Source organism: Grus americana, chromosome 11 (genome assembly GCF_028858705.1).
Source record: "Grus americana isolate bGruAme1 chromosome 11, bGruAme1.mat, whole genome shotgun sequence".
Classification (NCBI taxonomy): Eukaryota; Metazoa; Chordata; class Aves; order Gruiformes; family Gruidae; genus Grus; species Grus americana.
The window spans coordinates 16122141-16147609 of record NC_072862.1 but is presented as its reverse complement, the minus strand read 5'-3'; the positions used below and the strand labels follow the sequence as shown (position 1 = coordinate 16147609).

General features: G+C 36.2%; 1 protein-coding gene across 11 annotated transcripts in view; it reads left to right on the top strand.

Moving 5' to 3' along the window:
* The window catches only part of CACNA1D (calcium voltage-gated channel subunit alpha1 D), a 199955-nt gene that overhangs the window by 80973 nt on the left and 93513 nt on the right, over positions 1-25469 (top strand). For 7 of the 11 annotated variants that reach the window (XR_008578761.1, XM_054837668.1, XM_054837669.1 and 4 more), the window contains exons 8-9: positions 8841-8944; positions 20033-20202. Coding sequence is in view for 10 of the 11 variants with exons in the window: in XM_054837668.1 (XP_054693643.1) it covers positions 8841-8944; positions 20033-20202 (274 nt within the window). In the remaining variant the exon portion in view is untranslated. Of the gene's footprint in view, positions 1-8247; positions 8352-8840; positions 8945-20032; positions 20203-23038; positions 23117-25469 lie in introns of all 11 variants that reach the window. The other 4 variants (XM_054837675.1, XM_054837673.1, XM_054837667.1 and 1 more) reach the window with 2 other exon arrangements.

The following is a 25469-nucleotide window of genomic DNA, read 5'->3' as shown; positions in this document are numbered from 1 at the left end:
TTTGAAGAAAATCAGTCATTTCTATAACGCAGTCTGTTTAGGCTGCACTGCACTTCTGAGTATGTCTAGTAAGCAAGTGTCTACACAGCCAGTGCATTAATGTTACTGGAAATAACATATCAAGATAGAAAAGACTATATCAATATTTCTTTAAATCTATTTCCATGACTAAGTACAAGATCTGTGGCTTCCTTACTAGCTTTCCAATAGTACAAGATGACTTTATTATGTGTAAACTAAAAGGTAGAAAATCACTATATGTTTGTTTTCTAACTGGATGAGAATTTGGAAAAAAAAAAAGGCTCGAACTCCCACATAAAACTATGCATAGAAAAGAAAATAATTACAATAATAAAACAAAGCAGTCTATTGATTTTTCAGAATGTCAGTCAGATTATCAGGAACTCAGGCAATCTTGTAACCATCTCACTTTTTAGAATGCTCCTAGTTGAAGAATCTTAAAGGACAGCCTACTCAGAAGTATTATAAGGGGATATAATGTACTTGAAAGCGGCTGATGTACAGCCAAAGATTTTTCCTAAACAGAAGCAAATATTTAGCAAATATATCTCACAAGAAACACATTTGGTGCCTGAGCCAAGGGGTGGTTTAGTCCATAAACAAAAAGTTGCAAAATATGTTTGAAGTATTATCAAAACTGTCATCAGTGTGCTGAGCAGGAATCTCTAAAAATTTTTTCCAAAAATGTGACCAGCAATAATACTCTAGAACTTTGAATGAATTAATAAACCAATGGGAAGTAACTACTTTGGGTGATTTAAGTCATATTAGTCACATTAGAGCTGCAGAAATGGAAGGCATGTTATTGCATCCAAACAATACTCGTCAGCAATGAATTTCAGCTTATGCTCTGAGAGAAGTCAAAGGATGCTTGACAGCTTTTTTTCCTTTTGTATATCAGCTGCAAATATTCAGCGAACCATGTTAAAAATTGTGAGGGAATATGCTAGAAAAATCTTAGAAAACATTTATTTCTGCCTTTGTCTGTTATATACTAAGGATAGCTTAATACTGTTCTCTTAGCATCACTCAGCACTGTGCACAGGTCATCTGAGGGAGACTCTTCAGTGAAACAAGGCAGCTCATCCCCACAGGCATTGATGTGCTGGATGCACAGTGCACCCAGCCTTTGATGACTACATAGCCAGAAATTTAACACATGATCTCCAGCTGGAGAAAGAGTGACAGAAATTTTGAATGACAGTATTAATATACTGCATAAATGATACTTGGGCCAGGAATTGCAGGCAGGATTTTTTGAATTTGTGTGTTAATTAGTTGAATCCAATTTCATATTAAAATCTATCTTAACCCCCTCACCTTTTAGGTAATGATTTGGACTAATTACTTTTTTATATCCTCTAGATATAAAAAGCTCCAAATCAACCAATTTTAGATTGCAAGGAGACAAGATTTAAATTAGAAACCTCAGAGAGAGACAAGAGGGGAATAATCAAATTCAGACATGCAAACAGAGCTACCAAGCCAAGGGATATACATATTAAAAGTTTGAATTACTACCTCACAGGGAAATATCTTTCCCATGAACTGAACTTGATTTACTTTGACAAGATATCTAGTATCTTAGTCTTAGCTGACAGCGGACCTGTACTGCAGTCAAAGCATGGAACTAATTTCTCTTCATAGATCAGTGCAAATATTCAAAAGAACATACTATTTCTCCCCAGAAAGTTTAAATAAAATGGATAGAAACTGGACTAGAAGTAGGCTAGACTTTAAGTAGTGCTAAGAACACCACTGGTTGAATAACTAGAGCTTCCTCCAAAAACTTTGCCATAAAACCCAAACAATCCTTTTAAACCCATCCGAATTCCCAGACTGTCCCAGGATAACAGTTTAGTAGATATATTCACATCTACCTTGAATGCTGGGGGTTTGTTCATTGTTTCTACATAAACTAAAGTAATGATTTTACATCATCAATCCAAATAGTATCTGCTATTATGCTTGCATTTTTTTTTTGTATCCAGCATGTGGGAAATATTAAATTCATCCAGTTATTTATATAATTTTGTATGGTACATATATAGGTGGCATAGCAGATGTGAAAAGAAAAAAAGGCATTTAGTAGGTATCACCAAAATGGATACTGTTACTCTATGCATTTTAATACATTATAACTAAATATTTTAAAATAAACACACAGTTCATCACATTAGTTAATGAATGTCAATAGTTTTTTGAGCCCTTAGATTTAATAAACCAAATCAGTACATAGGTTTAATAAATTTATATATATGTGTGTGTGAAATTAGTTTGGGCAATAGAGATAAATAAGTAGAAGCACTAACAAATTGTTAATCCTAAATTAGCATGCTGCAACCAATGAAGGAGTCAAACACTTCCTTTTTTTATACCTGGAATACAGAGTTTGTTAAACCTGGTAGAGTTCTCCCACAACCCAATAGAAAATCTTCTCTGGGTTACTATGCAGAGGCAGTACTCTTAATTTTCTTATGGTAGTGTCCATCTGCTCTGCAGATTCAACCTGGGATAGCTACCTGAAAAAGAGAAAATAATTTCTTAGCAGTCACATTTGACAGCTAGGCTTTCCTTGGAACAATTATTTGATTTTTTTTTATTCCCTTAGTTAAAGACAGTAAGCTGATTAATGAAATGCCATCAACAGTAATTAGCTAAAATAGCATTAGAAGCGAATTAAAGTATCTTAATGGAAAAAAGTTAAGACCTGCATCTAAACTTATTTCTAATCAATATGAGAAAAAAAAATTATGAGCAATTAGCTTTGAAGAATAAATGCTTTATGTGACTACCTAAATTGTATGCTTCATTAGCTAACAAAGGATAAAAAGAACAGAAAGTAGAAATTGAGTTCTGTTCAGATAGATCAAAGCAAATTAATAAAACTGAAGCAGCGTCTTAAAAGTTGAGGTTTAACTTGAGATGGTCACTTATATGTGTCCTATGTGCAACTTTATAGCATGGTTTACATTCAGAAGATGGGGGTCAAATTTAGAGGTAATTAAGTATAATTATTTATTAGGCTTTCTGGGTACTGTAGCAATTCTTCACTTCTCCAAAGGAAATATTTCTCTTTAGCCTGCCTTAATGCCCAAGCCATGGAATTCTGATTTTCCACTTGTTGCTGAGCTGAAATGCTTAACAAAGCAGTGGTCTTTGAGTTCACATCCCACCAGCGTATCTCGGCTCATTTCTGTCTCAGCAGTACTAAAAGTTCAATCTGGGCAACCAGGAGAATGTCAGGGAAATCCGTGCTTTAACTCCAGAACCCAGAGAAGGTTGAAGATAAAACCACATGCTTTTACAAACCAGCCTGCTTCAAGCACAGCCTGATTTAAGTCAGCTTTAAGTTAACTCCACTTCAGCCTGGAATATCCCAGGACACGACCTGTGAAGGTAGAAAGCTTTGAAAAGCTGTCTGGTATGCTCTAAAATGAGTAGAATAAATAGCCTGTGATCTGAGGCTTTGTGAACCTATGCTATATGCTTCAAAGAATGCAGGATTAGTCCCATTTCACAAAATACTGAGTTCTGAAGGATTTTTTCACCCATCAAGAGACTGAGTTTGTTAGTAATTTTTAAGATTAGGTAGATTATAGGTAACAATAAATAAACCCACCAGTTATGTATCTATTGGAATGTTATAAAAGGAGGAAGGTAAAATTGAAACCTAAGGAAACCAAGGAGCTTAAGAAATTAAGCAAGTTCGAAACATTGTGGAAAATAATTGAAAATAGGTTTGTGTATCAGTGCATTGTAACTGTAATAGTACAAATGCAGAATTAGAGATGTTACTGCATTGCTTTATCATTATCCCCAGTTAGAGCTTATATTAATTGATACATACAAAGAGCTTGCAACAATTTTCAGCAGACCAGTATCGGGTGTACAGAAAAGTAAGACCTTGATCTGCATTCAATTGCATATGGGGATTTTATTCACAATTACCACAGATAGGGATAAAAGAGATATTTTAATGATTTCTAATTGCTGGTTTAGATTGGAGTGTGCCATCTGCTGCTGTGCAATACTAATGGTTATGTCTGCTGTAAATTTGGCTTTCTCCCTGTTTCACTTCAGAGTCTTGGTCTCTGATCATCTACATTGCATTGTAAGCTGACTCCAACTACAGCACATCTAACAAGATAATTCTCTTCAAATGCAGATAAGGCAGTTTCAAACTGTACCAAGTTTGTCCTGTCAGCTCAAGATAATTCTTCAGGACTTTGCAGAGTTATACTCACAAACATATACATGTAAATATAAAGATCCAAATATACAATGAAAATTAATTATTCTCCACCAATTTAACTTGCATAGAGTAACTTGTCTCCAGATCTGGTAGCATCAACAAATGGACTTTTGAACTGTTAGTTACTGCATCCCTCATGAAAGGGATAGGAAGAGCTTCAGAGTTCAGTTCAAAATTCTTTTCAAAGCTGTTTAAACATACAAATCTAATTTAACATCTGTGTGAAAGGAGTGAAAATGCCAGAGCATAGCTGTAAGTGACATCTCTGGAGAATAAGCATTTTTAAACACTTACCTGAGTAGTGTACGCATCTACCCTTATGGTGAAACAGAATTGATATGAAAAATACTTTGTCCTTCATATCATCCATTATCTCCTCTGGTTGACATGATGCACAAACTAATTAGAATTGAAATCCAAACAGTAAGACTAGATCTGGAAAAATGCACAGAGAAGGGCAAGAAGGATGGTACTTGGAGGTGTCTCTGCAATAGGTGTTATGGAGGCTAAAAGCTTAATGAACTCAAAAAGACATGGGACAAGTCCATTGAGAGCCATTAAATATGACACCTCCTTTGGTATAGTACATCCCTGAGCCACACAGGGTCGGAGTCTTGCAAGACTTTTTGCTGAGGATTTGAGATGTGATATCCCCTAGATGGTGTTACTTTAGCATAATTCAGGGACTTTTATTTATGTTTTTTAGTTGCAACTTCCAATGCATCTGGAATTTGTGTTTTTGTAACTCCTTATTCTGCACTTTGGGTGAGAAGTCAGCATTATTCCTTTCAACTAAAAAGGAAACCTTATTACTGAGGACGGAGATTTTCCTGTGCTCATATATTAGCCAAGCTCTGCCTCAATTTTTAATCAGAAGGCACATTGACTCCTTTAATCTTTCTTTAATTGAAAGTTATGGAAAATGCCACTTGACATGCATGAAATGAGCAGTGGAGTTTTCCAAAAGTAAAGGACTTCTTTTTATACTTTCATCTCTGGTATTAATGCAATCAGAAATATTACTTCATGAATAGAAATTACAATGCATTATTTGAATAGAGTTTAATTGTCTCTAGAATTAAATGTTAAAATTCTTTAGTAGATGCAGTTTCAGGCTGTTGCTTTTAGGAATTGAATCTTTAGATTAGTGCCAAGGTGTTCTACTAGATTAAGGGTTCCTGAGTTAGGAATGCTTTTAAATTAGTTCTGTCCAAACCGAAGCATTTCTTCTAGCACTGGTTAGCTGCAGTTTCCAATTTTTACATCACAGGTCATTAGTCCTAGATAGATTAGCCTAAAACATTGGGCTTAAAATCAAAGTGCATACATGAGAAGGAATTTTTTCATATATTATGCACTATAAAGTGAATGAAGAAAATGCAAATCACAGTTGTCTATGCTAATAGAGCCTTTTTTGACAGAGCATGGAAATTTCAGCTTCGCTCCTGGGTTACTAAGTTAGCATAATGCCTGGCTTCTTGAATATGTTCTCTTTGTGAGCAAAAAGAGTATATCAAGTTGGATTGCAGTGATTCCCAGAGCTCTTTTTTCTTGAAGTAAAATTGCAAATATTAATCTTTCAGGTTTTTAAAAAGATTTATAGCAGGAAAATGTTGGCATCAACACCAGATGAATTTATGCCTTCACTCTGAACTCTGGTGCTTGTGAACAACTATTTGCTAATGGTATAGTTCAGTTAAATGCAAAACACATTCATATGTATTTGAAATTTAATCAAAATGTTTGCCCTTACCAGTTATCGTTAGAAAAACACTTTGTATCATATGAATCACTGCTATGAAGCAAGCTCAATTCTAAAGTAATAAAATAATTACGAATATGCATTTTAAAAAAACCCATTGAGTAAATTTTATTCCTAAACCTTAAGGCCAGATGCCTACAATTGAAAGAAGGTGCAAAGGGCAACATACACTGGGACAAAGCAGGAATTCAGTCTGGGCAATAGGGTATTTTACTAAATACCTGAGCGTCTTTGTTGTTAAGACTTCTCAAATGTTGGGGACTTACTTTGAGGCAATGGGCATGAATGATAAAAAAAAAAAAGCAAACCGCAACTTATCTCCTTAGCATGGGCACCTGACATGCTAAGTATGGCTAAAAGTATTGCACAGGAGACTAAGTATAAGTAGGTCAGTGTAATGGCAGCGTTATGCAAGACTTTATTTTCCATATGAATATGCTGTTGCAGAATTGTACTGTGGAAACTTGGGATCTTTTAAAATTGAAGTTAATGGTCTCAACCTTTCTGAATGGTTATAGCCTTTCTCCATTTTAATTTTTCCAAAATATAGTTTTATTGACAATAAAAGGGAAAAATCCAAATCAGATATATATTTTGCAGTTTTCTTTTTTCTCTAGCAAGTCTAAGTAATTTAAAGTTACTTTTCAGTGCCTCAGTTCAATTACTAAAGTATTTTAAAAGGTGATACATAGATTATTTTAAACGATGCCTGAAGAAATTGTATGAAATAATCTTCTTTGGTTACTTAGGAATTTGTTTACTTTAGTTAAGGTGCTATTATTACAGATCACCACTGAAAAAATTGCCTATGGACCTTAACCTGCAAAGACTTAATGTGTGTGCTTTTATCTAACCATCCATAGAGCCACCTTGCAGAAACTGACATTATGATATGTTTTTAAAAGATAGAGGAAAAAAATAAGTAGTAGTTTGAAAAAACATTTGTTCCCATGTTTAATATGCCTGTTCCGACAGAAATGTTAAGAACAGGAGTCAAACTTGATTATCAGTAGAGCTCAAAGCCTAATCACAAATTTCAGATACAACAAACACAGCAGCATTCACAGAAGAGGAAGAAGGTTTGCCCAAAGATTGTCCTACAATACCATATCCAGTCTTGAATTCTCATGCAGTTTTTATTGTCTGCTGAATGTTCATGGCTAAAAAGCATCTTAAGAATCTAATGCAAACTTGTCAGTATAAACAAAAAAGCCAGAATAATTCCTCTCCCACAAGAGACATTTCCAAGAAGTTCCAAGTCAGAATTATTTTTGTATCTTATCAAAATGTCTTTTTGCACCTGAATGCTACACACAAAAAGAATTTACCCTGTGTTTTAAAAGTTCTGTTTTTCTGAATAGGCCTTTTTAGATTTCCATGAGTATGTGTGTTAAGTCCATCATTTGATAGGTATAATGAGCTCACTAAGAATAGACCATGGAAAAGGTCTTTGTAGAAAAGCTTGTGTGAGTCTCTATAAAGAGTGTATTTAAAGCTCAGTTACTTCAACCTTACTTTTAAAAAAACCCAAACCAGTAACACCTTTTAAACTTCGTTTAACCTTGATCTTGATATAATTTTGTTCAGAAGTGTTTCTGGAATATTTCCATGTTTCCACCATGTTTCTAAAATTTTATTTTAGTTTTCCATTTTCTTAAAATTGTGTTTATGTTTTTATACGTTCTCATTTATTTATTTATGAAGCAGTTTAAAATGTCTGGTTGTATCCAACTGTAGTATTTCAGGAAAAAAATATTGAAATTCTGTGTTACAGAAAAACATAATATTGCTTGTACTGGTGAGATACATATTACTGGTCCTTTTCTCAAAGGATCATTCATGTAGCTAGGATATATATGAACTAAAAATCCTAATATTTCAATATACTTTGTAAGCATCATTTTAATTAGTGAGATCTGAAATTTAGTTCATGTTCTAGGCATTAAAGAACAGAACTGTTGCAGTGCTCCATTTGCATTTGATAATATTTTTGATCTGAATGCTAGGTTCACTCAGTATTTTGTTTTAGGGTATGTATTAGAAATGCGAAGAGAATGTGGCCAGTGCCTTCTTTCTTGTATTGTTCTTTGAATACTGAAGGAATGCATAGAATGCTATTTCATCTGAATGATTAAATTATCTTTTTCTCTGACTCTTCATTGCTATTACTATAGTGATCTACTCTATAAGATCATCTTATTTCTTGCAGATGAATGATGCTATGGGATTTGAATTGCCATGGGTGTATTTTGTCAGTCTCGTCATCTTTGGGTCATTTTTCGTACTAAATCTTGTTCTTGGTGTATTGAGCGGGTAAGCATACACCTTTTTCATCATGAAGGCAGAGTCCTGAATTCAGTTGCCATGAACACACAGGTTATCTTACGCAGGTGAGACTTCAGTTGTGATGACATCTTTTGATAAACTTCTATTTCTTCCTCCTGTAATTAGAACAGAAACAGTTTTCTGTAGCTATCATATAAATAACATACAAATACCAAAATCAGAGTTTAGACGTACCAGTATATATTCTTCATGTCTGTACTTGTGGCAAAATTATAAAAAGGACTAATAATTCTCCTTCAGTTATTTAAATGTTATTTTAATTCATCTTCTAAGGCATCACATCTACAACATAATTTGGGTAAGTAAAGAAATCAAATATTCATTGATTTTTTTTTTTTAAGAACTGAATAAGCCATAAACTTTCAGTGTTGAAACCTACGTGATCTGGCAGCTGCAAAAAGGACTCTGCTGTTTAATGAATGACTGAATCATAACTTATTTCCTTACATTTTACAGGTAAATGATGCAATAGGATGTGAATGGCCATGGATCTATTTTGTTAGTCTTATCATCCTTGGCTCATTTTTCGTACTTAACCTGGTTCTTGGTGTACTTAGTGGGTAAGCAGTTGAGTTAACATTGTGTATGCTACTGCTACTTGTAAGATGGCCTCTGCATTTACTCGAGCTTTTCAGCGATGGCTTTTTTGCATGCACTTGAGATTCTTATGTCGTCCTACCAGTGTTTGCTCTTTTGACTGAACTGTGTGATTCTAGTGCCTGTATCTGTCTGACATCACTTTCACCATGCTTGCCGAAAACATTCATTAAATGAGGCACTAATCTCCTTATTCTCTAATACTCCAGCAGGGAGTAACATTACTTTGCACAGAGAGATGGGTAGCGCACATGTAGAAATATTCTTCCCTATAGTTGTAGACAGTGTGTCCTTTTCTGAAAGCCCAACTTTTGCTTTTGATCAAATATCCATAAAGTAATTTAAGTGTTATTTGTGTTTACCAGTCACATTGCAAACTATTTTTAATGAGCACTTCAAGATCTGTCTTACAGAAAGAGTATGACTAGGTTACCTTGACGCACTGTTTCGTGCTTGCTGCGTTGTAGAGCTGTGAACTGCTGTGACAACCTGCACCAGCAAGATGATATATTTATCAATAATCAAGTATCAATTTAATATACTTGTCAGTGGGAGATTGTCAAAGCTTTTTGTTGGTTTGTGTACTCCGGGCACCAGCTAAGAACTGAAGTGGTGTCAGTTGTAGCTGTATAATGTGATTTAAAACTGTAGTTTATGGCAGCACTGTGTAAGGTTTTCTTCTTACAAAGCCCCCTTACTGTGGTTACAGCTCCACGTCCTTTGCTGTTTCCTGGTTTCTTAACACACTTGAGCTTGGGAAACTCCAGTTCATGGTAAAGATATTTTTCTGATAAGTAAATAAAAGGTCCTGCTAGAATTTGAATACTAAAAGAAAATTATGATAATTGTATGTATTAGCTTTTAGTTGCACAACAGACGATATTCTGGCAATCTTAGGCAAGCTGTGCCGTCTTTGTTAGCCAACAGAAAAACTTGTCTTGCGTAGAAAGCCTGACACCAGAGTTGATGGTGTCATCAGACTGCTGATTGTGTGCGCAGCCCTATTCATGGCTTTGCCATGTTGTACGTTAGATATGAAAGGAATTATAATGCATTATTATATTCCTGGAAATCAGGCAATCAAACAAAATTTCCAGTTGCTGATGTAACAACTCTGTTACAAGAGTGTTTTTATCTGGTGAGTGGTTTTACAATGTGTTTTTTAAAATCATAAGTCATTTATCTGTGTTAGATTACTGTTGCACACAGGAAACTAGGGAAAGCAAAGTTTTACCTTACTGTCAATTGCTTTGCAAAGCAGATGTTTAAAAGCAAAGAGATAGTGCTAAAACCACATTGCTGATTTTTAGATTTAATCTCTTCCTTCCAAGACCTACCCTGTAAAGTCTGATTTTATACAGTTGTATTGGCTTTGTTTTATTCAGGAACAAATGGGTAAATTGTTGCAAAACTAAGGGCCTAGCTTTCATGTCACAGCCACACAAAATAAGAAGAAGGACAGATAAATGAGGGTAGTTGTGGTATAATTTATTTCTTCTTTTGAAACTGTTACCTAACGTTGCTGTGTGACTAGACTTCCCACTGCAGTCATTAGAGGATTAGGTTTTCACAGTTCCTTTCCCTGGCCCTTAAGAAGGTCATAAGCAGCAATTAGTTTTCTTCCTGTTGTGTGAAGGTGTCTTGTGCTAACAGTTAACTAAATATTTCCCTTTTCCCTTGCATGACTCAAGTTGTTATGGGTTTCAGGTTTTTATGTTATTTTTAAAAATAAGTTGTGGGGAAAGTAATGCCAGATTTGGTATTTTGTTGCACATGTTCATTTCTTCTACTGAAGCCTTGGAAATTTAGAAACAGCCTCACAGCTAAGCTTTACATTTGACTTAATACATTTAAAATACTTTATAAGGTTTGCAATGTTATGATATGTATATTTGTTGGAAGATGAAGTTGTTCTTTAGCTGCTGTTACATACAGGGAAAGAGGTGTCCCTTTGTCCTTGGGTTCCATTCTGCAGACAAGAAATCACCACTGACTTCTAGGTATTGCTTGATCCGTAGAGCTCTAATGCTCTTCAGAACCCTTGCTGGCTTGCCTTCGATTTCCAGCAAACAGAAATGGCAGTGTCAAGTGTGATGTGAACTCTCCTTAAATTCATTCACTCCTAAATTTATTTTCTGCCGTAGTTTCACCTAACTGCAGTGTCACTTGAGTGCTCAAGGTGCTTAATGATTGGTTTGAATTCATGTGTGCCCTAAATATGTGAAAGAGACTTCCTATCACTCCTTTTTTTTTTCTGTTGCTTTTTGTTTTCTATGCTGATAAAATGATACTAGTGAACTGAGACATGTGACATTGAAAGCAGAAGGAGAAAGGAAAAGAGAATATTCCTGAAAGATACCCGTGATACCAAACTAATCTTTGGTACATAAGTGAAGAAAATGTCTTGGCATACTTGTTTGAAACTCTGACAAGGGCCAGTGTGGAATACTATTACACTGATTTATTTTGATCACTAAATGTCATCGGTATATAAATAAAAAATATTTTTCACATATATTCTATTTAGACCTGTCTAAATTTTATGGGTAAAAATTATGTACTAGTAAGAGCCTATGGATGTGTGTTTGTATTCCTTAGTAGAAAGCTAATTTTTTTTCATTCTGAGCCAAGTGTTGAATATGTAACACATGCATTCTTTGTTTTTATTTAAGAGTTATTAGCTTTTATGTTTTATGCTCTTCAAACCATAGCATGAAATTTGGTTTATGATAAACCTATAAAGAAAGTTAAATTTTACTAAACCATTCAAACTTCAAGAATGCAAAAATTATGCCAACTTACTTGAAAAGCATGGCTTTGCATACAGATTTTGGAAATGAAATCTGAATGCCTAATACACCTTTTCTGTATGAAAGTGTTACTTCCTGTAATATCAAGGTATGCTGTGTACATTTAAATCTGTCTGCTGTTTTGATCTGTTTGCGGTTTTAAAATATTCATTCATTCTCTTTGCACTCCTTTGTTACTCTGTGACCATCTGCCCCTTTGTATTTCCGTAATGCCTCTTGTGCACTGCATGTTTGATGTGTTTTGATACTGTACAAATGGATGAGAGTGATGATTTGGGAGATCTTTTGTTTTACATCTAGCCGTTTCTGAAGGTGAGTATTTCCTGGTGATCCATGTCTGTTTTGCCTGCTGAAGGTGACATTCTTAAAAATAGAGTTCATATTTTTAATAACAGATATGTAAATTAATAGAAGTAATATATGTGTGTGGAATCTGCATGTGGTAAATATTTTAATTTCTGTATGGAAACTGACTGTGGAGATTTTTTCCTAAATATTCTGTTGAGTAACAAGGATGGAGAGAATTCATAGGCTTGAGGCAATTCGGCTTTTTTTTACTCTGTATTAGACACTAACATTATTCACATTATTCTCAAAGTGAATTCTCAATTGAAAAGCTATTTCGGTTTGCAGGACTCTACAGGAAAAGGCATTCTAGAAAAAGATTCAAGGTCAGGTTTTAGAAATGGCTCCAGGTCCCAGCTCAGGCTCTAGTTCCATCTCAGAAATTATGGAGCCAGCTTTAAAAAAGACACCAGAAATGGTTCCAGCTCCAGCAATGACCTGTACAAATTGTCCTAGACCCAGCTCTAGACATGTCCTCCAGAAATGGGCTCTAGATTCAGCTCTAGAAAGGGATTGTGAGATAAGCAGCTCTAGTGAAGGCCTCTACAAAGAGCTCTGGAAAGGGCTCCAGAACATGCTCTAAATCTGTCTCCAGTAAATGGCAATTGTGCCTGGATCCAGCTCTGGAAAAGACCTCAAGAAATGGCCCTGGTCCCACTCTGGGAAAGGGCTCTAAAATTGGCCTAAGATCTATTTCTGGAAAGTGCTCTAGAGCCAATTACAGACGTGGCTCGAGGAAAGGGCTCTACTGATGGCTCTTGGTCCAACTTCAACAGAGGGCTCTGAAGAAGGCTGTAGCTCTGGCCTGAGAGCAGACCTGACAAACAGCTCCTCCCTAAACTTATTAGAAAAAAAATGGCTCTAGATCCAGCTCCAGAAATGTGTTTGGAAGTGTGGTTCAAAACACGCGCATGTTGGTGATTTCTTTCAGCAGAGTGAATTTCTTAGGAATCTAGCCAGACACCTGGAACTGTCAGTTGATCTTTCACAATAAAACTGCATTTTTTGAATTCTTTCAATTTTTGGAAATACAGAGCAAAATGCTTGCAGCTCTGGAAAGTTGCCATAGATGTGTTCAGATATCTTTGCATTTTCACTCTTGTGCTGGTCTGCATTTTGCTCATTCACATTACAAATTTAAAGCTATATGTGGCTCCAAATAATTGTTTCAGCCCCTAGAAATCGCAGGGTGATCATGACATGGTCACACTCTATTTTGATTGCTATGTCTTTTGAGCCAGCAGCAGGGAGTAGGTCCAGTCTGTAAGAGATACCACTCCACACTTGATGGAGTGGCACAGAAATTGTCACTGAGGAGCTGCCCAGCAATTCTAGATCTGTGAAGGGTGGTGGACGGCTTCAGGAGCCCGCTTTTACATGTAGCTTTGGTTACAGACTGTGTGTGTAACAGGCATAAACTGGACATGTGTTCTCCAAAGCCATGACATACTTGGCACAGAAATTGGGAGCTGAGGACAGGCCTCCTCCAAGTATTCCAGGTTAAAAGACCAGAGCATATAATGAGTATTGGTGCAAGAGACAGCGAGCTAAAATGAGGAAGTTAAGTTAGAAATTGTAAAGTTAAGGTTATTAGAAAGTTAACAAATAAAGCTAAGTCTTAAAGAAGGGAATTGAGAGATACTCATCCACCCTGAAAGTAACTTTAAAAGTGTGTTGAAAGTTAGAATAAATATGCCAGTAATTCAGCATGCATTAAACTGTTTTACTATGAACACAGAAAATAATAAATTATAAAACTTCATAACTCATTTATCAAGAGGCATGGCTTTTCATGATGCATGATAATCTATTCCTCAAGATAGTCCTTATCGTTAGGGGATGGTTTCTGCTGACAGCATTTTCTACTCAAGGCATTAGTATTTCTTTGGGTAGCCGTGGGAACAAATACACTGTAATAAATCTGTAAGTTGACTTTATTGCCTTGCTAAAGGACACCAAAGCGTAAGCTTTGACATGTCCTTACATACGTCCTCCTACATGCAAGTCTTGCAGGTTACTAAGAGAATGCTGATTTTTTCCATTTCTTTCCCATAGTATTATTTTCAATGTATGTACATAATAATTTTAAAAGCTAAGGGTATGTACTCATCCATGCTAATCTCACGGCAATATCTGTCAATTAGTGTCATATAAAATACGTTGGCACAGATAAGCATATACACCTAAGAACTGTTGTCTACAATATATATGGAAAAAATCATAGAAAAAGATATTTGAATAATGATGCACCCAATTGAAAATGGCAGTGAACTGTCTTTCAGCAAAAGGGGAATGAACTGGTTTTGACAGTATTCCTTTTCACAGCAGAGGGAAGGCTTAGTAAAAAAACCCCAACAGTTATGGATAAAAATTGGATAAAACAAGTTATGGATAAAAATTTAACTGCTTCACATAAACAAACAGAATATACATTCAAAAAGAGGAGAGGGACTTCAGCTTTTGATCTCAGCAGGTTATGAGGTAAAGCAGGTTCTTTTGTTTGCTGTATGGCTGGTAAAAATAAAACTCAAACACAAATAGATGCAAACCAAGGAAATATTATCCTTGATTGATCAATCAAATATACTAACAATCAATAATCAGCAAATACTTTCAGCTATATACAGCAGTAACTCTAACCACCTGGCAGAGACCACTAAAGTCAATGGGAGTAGTTCAGTACTCTTGAATAAGAGCTCGAAGGGAACTGATTTTATTTGTCCTGTTTGAATTTACCAGACCAAGGCTTGTTAGCAATTAGTCCTGGGAGATGAGCTGATGAGCTCCTGGCAGGTAATGAACCACACTGATTTCAAAAAGTGTGTTGACAGTGCATGTCACGATGATTGTTAGTATACTGAACTCTAATTAAAGATGTTAGTATAGTGTTCCTTAGTAATTAAAGATGTGATGTTACTTAATCATTTTTATGTCTCTCTACATCTGTTACGCATTACACCCAGCTGTGAGCTGTTGTCCATGCTTATCTGTACAGTTTAAGCAGTTTGAGTTCTCTGATTTGATTCTGCTGATTTGTTGGTTGGTATGGTTACCACTGTGTGAAACCTCTTCTGTGCGTCTGGTGGCCAACACTGTACTCCTGTGAGTACATTTTTGTTATTATGTGACTGTTCTCTGTGAATAAATGAGAGTCTAGGATGTCTGGGTGACAGTTCTACATATAGCATTAGCATAACACTTTCCTCATACCAGACCCTGTGTGCAGTAAGTTTCATACTGCAGTAGGTGAATTCTCTCCCTCGCTGTGTTTGCAGTGACGCAGAAGGGCAGTAATATGGCCAATGAAGAACTGGTGATCTGGTTTATGCTTAGACATTGCAGGCAACAGTTTGTTTCCTGTCATCAATGCCTAGTAAACGGGAGATACAGCGACACTCACGTTGCTGCACAAGCCCCCCCTTATGAAAAGTGTCTAGCCTTTAGCGTGGAAGAACTTTCAGCTGACAGGAGGCCAGTATAAGTGTCTCCTTAGCTATTATGTCTGTGAATTACAGAGGGAAGGGAGAGTATACCAGATATGTTTAAGCAAATTGTTGTCTTAGGATTTTTGGTTAATATGACCCTGCCTCAAATTAAGGTGTGAGAACCAGGGAGCTGTAATTGAGTCCCAGTGAGTACTCCCTGCTGCCACCTCCACCCTGTGGCATCAAGCCCTTCCAAGGTGATGCATACCAGCAGGAGTTATTTCACTCTATTGAAGAAAGAAAAACCTGGCATGAAAATGATTGCCCCAGACTATTGAAGCATGAACTCCAAACCTGCGTTTTATATGCTTCTGCCTCAACAACCACTGATGATGATGGTGTTCTGCCTAAACAGAGAACTGAGATCATTTTTCTGCAAGGAGACAAAGAATTTTTGGGCAATGGAAGTAAAACTTGCATTTTATATAATAGCTTAGTTATCCCTAAAATAGGTTAGATTATATAGGTGAATCTCCACATAATGCTTTATTTTGCAAGTAATGTCTCATGCTGTAGATGGAATTGACTGAGGCCGCAGTTTGAAGCTTTACTCGGTTTACAGGATATTGTCATATGCTGCAATTTTTAGTCATATTTAACTAGATGAAAATTAGGCTGGCTGGTGCTGGGTCATCTGATTTATTTACGTTTGCAGTGAAAATCAAAAACTGAATTGCCTCCGTCCAGGTAGCAATAGACTGTTTTGAAGGAAGGATATTTTTGAAGGCAGACAGATAACAAGGTGGTGTTATACAAGTTACACAGGTCTGCTTTATAAGATTCTTCAGAATTAGAGATTTGAAAAAACTCTTTCAAGCCCTGCTAGCCTACGGTCTTAATTTTGAAGCATATTATCCTTTAAAATATGAGACAGTAGTGAGCTTGGCTTTTTGTAGTTGTTGAAATTAGGACGAAAACATATTCTTTGAGTCCTATGTTTTATGAAAACTACTTAAATCTGTTTTATTTTTAAAGTAAAATTTTACAGGCAAGAGGCTTGATTTTCATTTTGTGTATGCTGGTATCAAATCAGAGTAGGTCCTCAGAATTTTTCAGTTTGCAATTTGGGTGGAGACTGATTTAAATCACATTTTAGTGGAGACACCTTTATGAATGCTAGCATAGTCACAACAGCCCTTTGAATACAATTTTTGTCAGTTTAGTCAATGAACACCCCCCCCTCAATGTACATTTTCAAATGCCAGATCCAGGTCATTTTATCAGCCCACAATGAAATACGTATTTTGGAATTAGCTCTTAGCACAGGCATTTGTGAAACCAAATATTTACAGAGCTTAAGTCCACTTACCACAATTAATGCGCCCCTTCCTAAGCCTGTCAACTTCACAGGCTTCTGGACTGAGTGCTGGCTTGCTGACGGCTGGGGAGGCCGGTTCGGGCCATTAGTCTGACCACGTCGGTACCTGTGCTGCCTACATAGCCAAAAGCTTTTTCTTTCTGCCCAGGACCCAGCCTATGCTTCCTGTAGCCATGAAATGCTGCACAAGCAGCTGTCTTATTCCTTCTTCCAGGAGATCAGCTGATGTCTACATATCTTTGTCTAAATATTCAAATATCTGTTGTCTAAATGTCTTTGTCAGAGGCTTTAAGGAGCCAATGTCTGTCCCTCATCTCACCCCCATCATCTTTTTTCTAATAGCTTCTTGTTTTTGAAAAAAATGTTTTTGTCCTGCTAACAGGAAATTCATTACATTCTAATTCCATTTAATTCCACTTCCTTATTCATCGTATTTCAGTAAAAAGAATACATACGTATGTGTGTCTGAGGGATGTCACTTCATTGTGGCTGTGATAAGGAAAAAATACCGTAGAGCCAGATTCTTCCCTCCCCTGAAGAAAATGCAGTCTTCCTAGGTGTCATACTTCCTTACAAACAGTCAGGTTTTAAAAATAAAAATAAGACTTTTAAATATCATGGAAATTAAGCACCATTGCATCTCCCCCTACTGATAAATTGCAGCAGCATTTAACAAGACAATGTCTGACTTCTGTGCTGTATTGAAGGGAAAGGTCATAGTTAGCTGTGTATATGAAAAAAACCTGTGTTTTATTCTCTGCAAGCAGCCATTTTAACGTAAAGTCAAAGTTAAAAGGTGGTTCAGTCATGGGTGAAGTGCTGTTGCAAGTATCAGTCTTGCCAGCGGTTTCATTTTTAAATTATTTCTTTCACTTCACTCCATACAGTAACAGCAGCTTTCATTTTGGTTTCCCCACACAGATCACAGTCCTTCACCCTAATGAAAAACACCTGAAGGACTTAACGGAATGAAACATGAATACTTAGTAAAAGCTAGCAAGGCTTGTTACCTTGGATTTCATACTATGCCATGATAGCTCTTTTTTTCAAAGATACTGCCTATGGAGTGAGTCATGAATATGTTGCCTCAATCAGATGCAAAGGACGGTCTCTTTGATACTCTGAGAGAAGCTTAAACCCAGCATTCCATAAACCAAATAATTTCTTATAGGCTTGTGACATCTTCTGCCAAAACAATGAAATCGTTTTGTTTTTTTTTTTAAAAAGCAATTCTCTCTGAGAGATCTGTTGAGCGCTCTTTCACGAGCGTTTTTGTGAAGAGATGGCCTTTGGGAAGGACCTTGTCCTTGGATGCTAAGTGAAGGGTAGCAAATGCAAAGCAAGCACTGGCGTTCTTCAGCTTTGTTACAGTGCCATCAGATGGAACAGCATGATCTCCACATGCCAAACAGAATTTTTGTTGAATTAAGTCCTCAACTGTAAAAGGTGTAGTGCCTGCCTCTTAGCTTTTGCAGCAGAAAGCATTTAGCTTCTGCAACACAGCATTAAAAAAAAATGCAAAATCTGTATGGCTGTGTGTAAAGAGCTTAACTCTGAATTTTACTAATATCAAAGCAGAAATTTAGTATTTAGAAGATGTGTTTTAAAACTGCAAATAAAACAGAAATAAAATTAAAAAACGCCCAACCTGGAGAGATTGTATCTTTGCAATTCCAAATAAGTAATATCTGTTACCGAACTGAAATGCTATGTTGAAAAATTATGAGACTTTCTATTATTCTGCTATATTTTGTTGGCAGGGCAGCATCATATTGATAATTGTGTTCACCTCATTAAAATATTTTGCAAGTCTTACACTAATTTCCTAATATTTTTCCACTTGAAAAAGGATATTATTGAGTGCTTTAATAAATTTCCCCTTGAGAGTGTATCAATTGGGGAATATTTTCAAGTGAAAGTTCACAATAAATGAAGGGGTTGCAAATTCATAGTAAATGAAATTACTATAGGCATTTTTAAGGTTTAATTTCAGGCCTATTGTAAAATTAACAGGTTAGAATAGGCTTAATTTTAAATACTGAGTCAGTATGTAGTTACAATACCATTTGAAAGATGCTTGCCTACCCCTGGTACATATTGATACTCAGATAAATTGGAAAATGTTTGATCCCTCTAGTGAAGGCAGTTACCCATTTGGAGCTGCGTATCATATCAAATGTTGTAATAGTGTCATGATGCAAGAATTTACTTGATAGTTGTCTTGAGTCATATATCGTTAAGGGAATCATAGATTCATGGGGTAATTCAGGTTGGAAAAGAACTCAGTAGGCCATTTTATCCAGCCTCCTCCTCAAAGAGCATGGCTTAATTATTTTAATTATCATTCCATGATAATTTAAGGATTGACCCAGATCGTGAACTACACTAGACAGACAGTCAAATACATTGTCTTGAGATTGGGGCACTGAGACAGAAGATTCAATTTCTATAAAAGGATGCATTTCTGATCTGTGAGAACAGGATTTCTAAGTTCTGTTACAGAGAGCAAAAGGGCAAAATATCCGTATCTCGAACAGCACAGGTGTCTATGCACGATGTGAGAGAGAGCTTGTTAATGGAATTCTGTGAACCGCGCACTGAAATAAGTATGTTTGGACATGGCCAATAAACCGTGGCTGGAAGAGGAAGGATTTTTAGAACTGACTGCTAGAATTTCCTTTTCATTGAAACTAGTACTCAACTCTTTGAAATTACTTCATTACTGCAAGTCAATTTCTCTTTGTAGCCATTACATAAAACTGATTGTAAAATTTTAAAATCCATGTAGAAGAGCACATAACTAAATGGGGCCGGGGGGGGAAGGGGGGAAAAATGGACTCTTCCACATCGGAGGAGTCAAGAACACTGCTTAATTTTCAATTAAATCATAAAAGCTCTGAAAGTTTTGATGTAATGTGATAGGGATTTGCCCTGACTTCTTCGCACCATTGTCTTGTTTTCAAAGAAGCTCTCAAAACTTTCGGTATAGTTTATTCAGTTCATTTTCTATGTCAGTATGTTATTCCCTAGGTCAAAATGCCTGGGAGTTTGGCAATCAGTATTTTTTTTTTCTGCTTTATCTGAATTTGATAGAGAATTTTCCAAGGAAAGAGAAAAAGCCAAGGCCCGGGGGGACTTTCAGAAGCTACGTGAAAAACAGCAGCTTGAAGAAGATCTGAAGGGATATTTAGACTGGATTACACAGGCAGAAGACATTGACCCTGAGAATGATGAAGAGGTTGATGAAGAAGGCAAACGGAACAGTACGTGTTCTTTACTCAGTACTACTACTGTGTGGGACAGTTTGATGCTTTAAAGGGTGTTCCACTAGGGGAATGCAGCCTATCTGATGTCGCTTTCTGATTTCCAGTTTGCAAAAGGGTTCGTTAACAGAGTGATCATGTCAGTTAATATGTGTTTGTAGGTGCATGCAATAGAAATAATAACAATATAAAAAAAAATTTAAAAATATGGCCAAAACTGCAGTCAAGAAATAACCTTGTGCTAATAGTGAGGATTTCTTTGAGTTTTGAAGTAGGGAAATGACATTCTGGATATTTTTTCTGATATTAAAGAAAACTACATAAAATCTTTTTTTACTAGATGTATTAACTGGGTGTGAAATAAATGAAATCTTGTGGTATTTTTCTTTGACACTGAGAAATAGAATTATCACTTACTTACAATGTATGTATTTGACAGTAGCATATAGTGTATTATGGGAAAGGTAATTTAAGCTGTAGTGGCCCTCTAGTGCTTCTGATCTGAGTCCTAATGCAAAAGAACAAGTTAGTTTCATGATATTGCAACAACTGTAAAAGTTATAATCAGTTTCTCTATGTTAGAAATTTTGAACAGCAGCAGTATTTTAATGTCATAATTTAGTAGAGGTTATTTTAGCCTCCTAGCCGTGTTTACATAGTAGCGGTTAAAGTTTCCATGAGAACTTTTAGTGCTGTACATAAATGAGAACACAAATTCAGGATGTGGTTTATGATTTAATACTAAATGTAAGATTAAAGTCCAAATTTCAATATGTATACTAATGCTAAATAGCACCTTATTATTCATGTGATACTCCGGAAAGTCATGATATTTATTCATTTAGATACCATTGAGTATATATAAGAAAATGCATCTACAAGTGGTTTGTCAAAGGCAACTTGGAATATTATTTTCTGTGTTGAAATAATACATTATTACTGTCCTTTTTCTTCTAGTCCTGCTAATTTATTGTGAACTATTCTTTTAAACCATAGTATTTTTCAGTAGTAGTAAAATAGTGCAAATTATGTGATTTGATATTGAGGTATCTGTTTTTAAACTTATCTCTGTATTGCATGTAAAGTTTTTAAAAAATCTTTATATTTTTGAGTTTCAGAATTTTATTAGACCTTTAGTTCGCAGTAAGAGCAGGGTATGAATCTGTGTTACAGACTGGAAGGAAAGAAGATGACTCTGAGAGGCTGGAAAGCAACTTGTGGGTTGATGTTGATGCCAGCATCACCCAGAAAGGAATAATTTATGTCTATATGAAAATAGCACATACAGATTTTTTTATATAGAGCAGAGCAAAAAAGCCACTAGTTCACTATCCTTGGTTATTGCTACTAATGTTGTGTGGAAGGAATACATAAACTGTGGGTTTGAGTATCAGTATAAAATCCCAAGACTGAGAAGTAAAAGATTGTACATTTTATGGAGTAAATACACTTTGTACAAGACTGCCATGCAGAATTGTAGGTGATGCCAAATTTGCACAAGTGTGTTGAATGCCCACGCTGTCAGCTATGGTGCTGATGGACTTGGTTTCCAAGTCTGCGGGTGAAATCCCAGGAACTTTTTGCATCCTGTTCAAATTGAATGTTTGTTAATATGCTGCAAAAGAACCATTTGCTCCAGCATTCCTTGAACAGCTTGTAGGTCATATAGGTCTTTCATAAATCATAGAATCTGAAGAATTAACTTTCAGGCATGCATATGTATTTTGAGTGGAAATGTCCAGTGAATAGGCAATCTTCTAGCACTCCTCTGGATTTGTGCAGATGTGCTTAAATGTGTGGCATGGAATTTAATTTTTAATATCGGGTGCAACAGGGTGTAAAGGAGGAAGGGTTGCTGAATTGCTCCACCTCCTTGCATTCAAGACATGTTCTGCTGCATATCACATTGCATGGGGAGGTATGATGAGAGACAACACAAGCTATCTATCCAGTTATTCTGTGGGAAGCTTTTGGGTTAGGAGCATAGTTATGATAATAAGCTACAGTTTATTACAGGAAGTCAGGTGAAATTTAGCTAGTTATCACCAGGTTAATCATCTTGAGTTGTAAGTCCAACTATACTGGTGATGTGTGTTTGGAACTGTCTTTGAAGCATAAGATAGGGCTGGGTCTCAAGATCGACAGAGTAATCATTTGCAGGCTTTTAGACAACTGTGTCCCTACTTTGAATACCTAAACCTCTGGATGATCAAGATTACTGCTGATTTGTGATGATGGAAGGTCACCATGATGCTCTTCAACGATATGGAAGAGCTCTGGGTTTAGGATGCAGAAGATCTCTCTATGGCAGGAAACGGTACAGATTTCAATGGCAGTTAAATTGGTGATTAACAGCTTCTTACGTTATCCTTTAAAAATGTAGTTTATGTTCAGCAACCCCAGCATTTTAAAATTTCTAACCAGAGAAGTCATTAAGTCAAGTAATATATATATATTAACCCCCTGTATTTGTACCTCTCTGCTGCTGCTACTGGGCAGGTATTCAGTGCTGTTGAATAATGGAATACCTTTTAACTACTGGAATTGTAAATATGCCTTTAGTAAAAGTCATAAGTCTTTATTATGAACCAATAGCTAGTTACCCTGAAGTCAATGAAAAGCTTCTATTGACTTCAAAGCATTGCATATTTAGCTCAAAATGCAAAAATCAATGAGAGGTGAGGGATTTAGCTCTGATTAGTTATGCTGCCGGTAATTTCAATTTGTTTTGCCTGAAATTGCTCGTGTTGTATATATGGACACATTTTTATTTTTTGCGTTGCAACTGCTGCCATCTACTGTGTAAATGCTGGGATTACATGTACTTAACGCGAAGGGGTTACATTGGCTGACTTAATGGAAGAAAAGAAGAAAAGCAGACTTAGTTGCTTTGGCCGTTCTTCCAATAAACATGGTAAAACATGTTCTGATTTGCAGTTGAACTTTCTTTTGTGCCAATACTGCATTTGATGTGTTAGCTTTTGACAGCACATATTGTATGCGTTTTCTGTAACAAAGGCATATACATCTTTAGCATGTAGACACTCGTGCATGCAGTTCTGCTCTTTTAGGTGCATGTCTGAAATAGACTGGTGCTGCAGTGCTCTACCTTCCTAAAGCATAGCCTTTAATCCGTTTAGATTTCCACTGAAGTGTCTTTGTGACTGTTCTAGTTGAAGAATAGGTTTTCCTTTTCAAAGTCAGGTAAATCAGATAACAAATGTATTTTAAATTCAGATGTGAAGAAATTAAAGTATTTTACAAGCTTTATAATGGATCATAGTGTAATCTTCAAGCAGTATGATGATAATATTTACTATTTATACTTTTAATATAGAATCTAACAAAACATAACAAACTTTTACTCTATCCCCTCTTGTTATTGATGGTTTTGTTTCTGTAATTTGTGTTTTATTCAATTTCTTTCCGACCCACAATGGAGATGGACAGGGTTTTTTTAGAGTGTGATAGTTATTTTCAAATCTGCAGTCTTTTAATGCTGACCAACATATTGATTTGACATAATCACAGTTGTAGTTATTAGGCGATCTAGTTTTTATCCTACCTACTACAAAGTTACTGGAGCAACTGGCTTCCTTGCTGTCCTAAGAATCACTGTTGTGGCTCAGACTGAGGCTGACAAATCTGATCCAGTTACTTTAGAGAATGCAGAATGTTAATTCAGAAATTGCTAGGACCCAATGGACTCATTTTCTACAAATACTGAGTCTGCTTGAAATTATTTGTGTAACTGTTACATAAATAGTCTACTAGCTTGCACAACTTTACAGGCTGGAATAATTTTTGCATAAAAATTGCTAAAAGACAGCGGTTGCAATTTTACTTTGGATATATGTTTCAACATAGCCTTTAAACTAGCAGGTTCAGGTTCTGATGTCAGTCATGAAGCATCATGGAACTGGCTGGAAACTTGCTGTTGTCTGCTGGCCGCAAATGTGGTCTCATTACCAGTACCTGACCTTGCTGGTCAAAAGCATTCTCAAGCATGTGGGCACTGACTGAGTTTCATCTGTGTCTGGCAGGGCAGGTATACCTTACACCTTTTTATGAGCAGGATTTTTCCAAAGTACAAATTGGTGGCCTAAGTCTACTTCTTTCTCTATTTGTGAGACTAATATGCTGATCTGAGTAGCTCAAACTTAGACTACCACTGGATTAGAAATCTCACCATAAATATTTTTCTTTGTATTACTTCTACCTCTATTTCTATTAAAAGCACCACATCTGTAGAGTATACAACATCCCCAAGATTCATAGTGTCATCCTTCAGGCTAGAAGTGGTTGGTTCAGTGATGCTTTTGTAATGAGGACTGATTATTTCTCTCTCCTTCCATTGCTATGCAACCATTCAACCTTATATTGAGTTTCAGTGGGCTGCTTATAAAAAGAGAGCCTATAAAAGTGAATGCTGATAGTATCAACATTACATCTGCACTATGAAAACAGATACCTCACTACAGTATCATGTAGAACGTCTTCCAGGCAGCCCCTCCTTAAAATGAGTTTACCCTGAGGAGCTTCACAGTCAGAACAGATAGTACTACTTCTTTCCGATGTGTTTTCTGGGCATACAGCAGACTTAGAAAAATTTGAGATGAATTTGCAATGATAATGTTGCCTCTTTGAGGAATTTTTTTTGTTCCATTTTCCTGTTTGATTACCTCAAAGATTTGGTGTAAAGGATTCAGAAAATCCACGTACTGATTTGAGAAAGAATTAGGAGAATTTTGGAGCTCATGGAGTTGGTTGGATGTTGCTAGCAAACAGATGACCATTTTGCAAGGTTGATCTAAAATTTTGCCAGTACAGTACCTTTTTTTAATAATTGTAAGATTCTCTCTAGTAGCTATTACAGATTATCTGCCTAGCTGTGCAGGTCACTCCACTTCTGCAGCTCTTTTCTTTTGGCATGTGTAACCAGAAAGCCACCCAAGGTGCCTCAGTGTGGAAATGATCAAAAATGCATAGCTGAAGTTGAGCCAAATTAAAATATTGTCTACTTTCTAGAGGAAAACTTTTCCAACAATAATACTTGCCACCACAGTTCAATAATTCAGGGTATAATTAAGCCTGCTTCTGGATTCTACAGCGACACTAAATTGTCATATTGCAGGATTATGGAGTTTGTTTCTTCCAGCTCCAGCTGACTAGGACATATCAAAGCTGATGGACACTGACTTGTGCTTAGCTGTGCATTAGTTACGTTATGTCGTGGAGTGGAGTTTGAAATCCCTGCTCTAAAATCT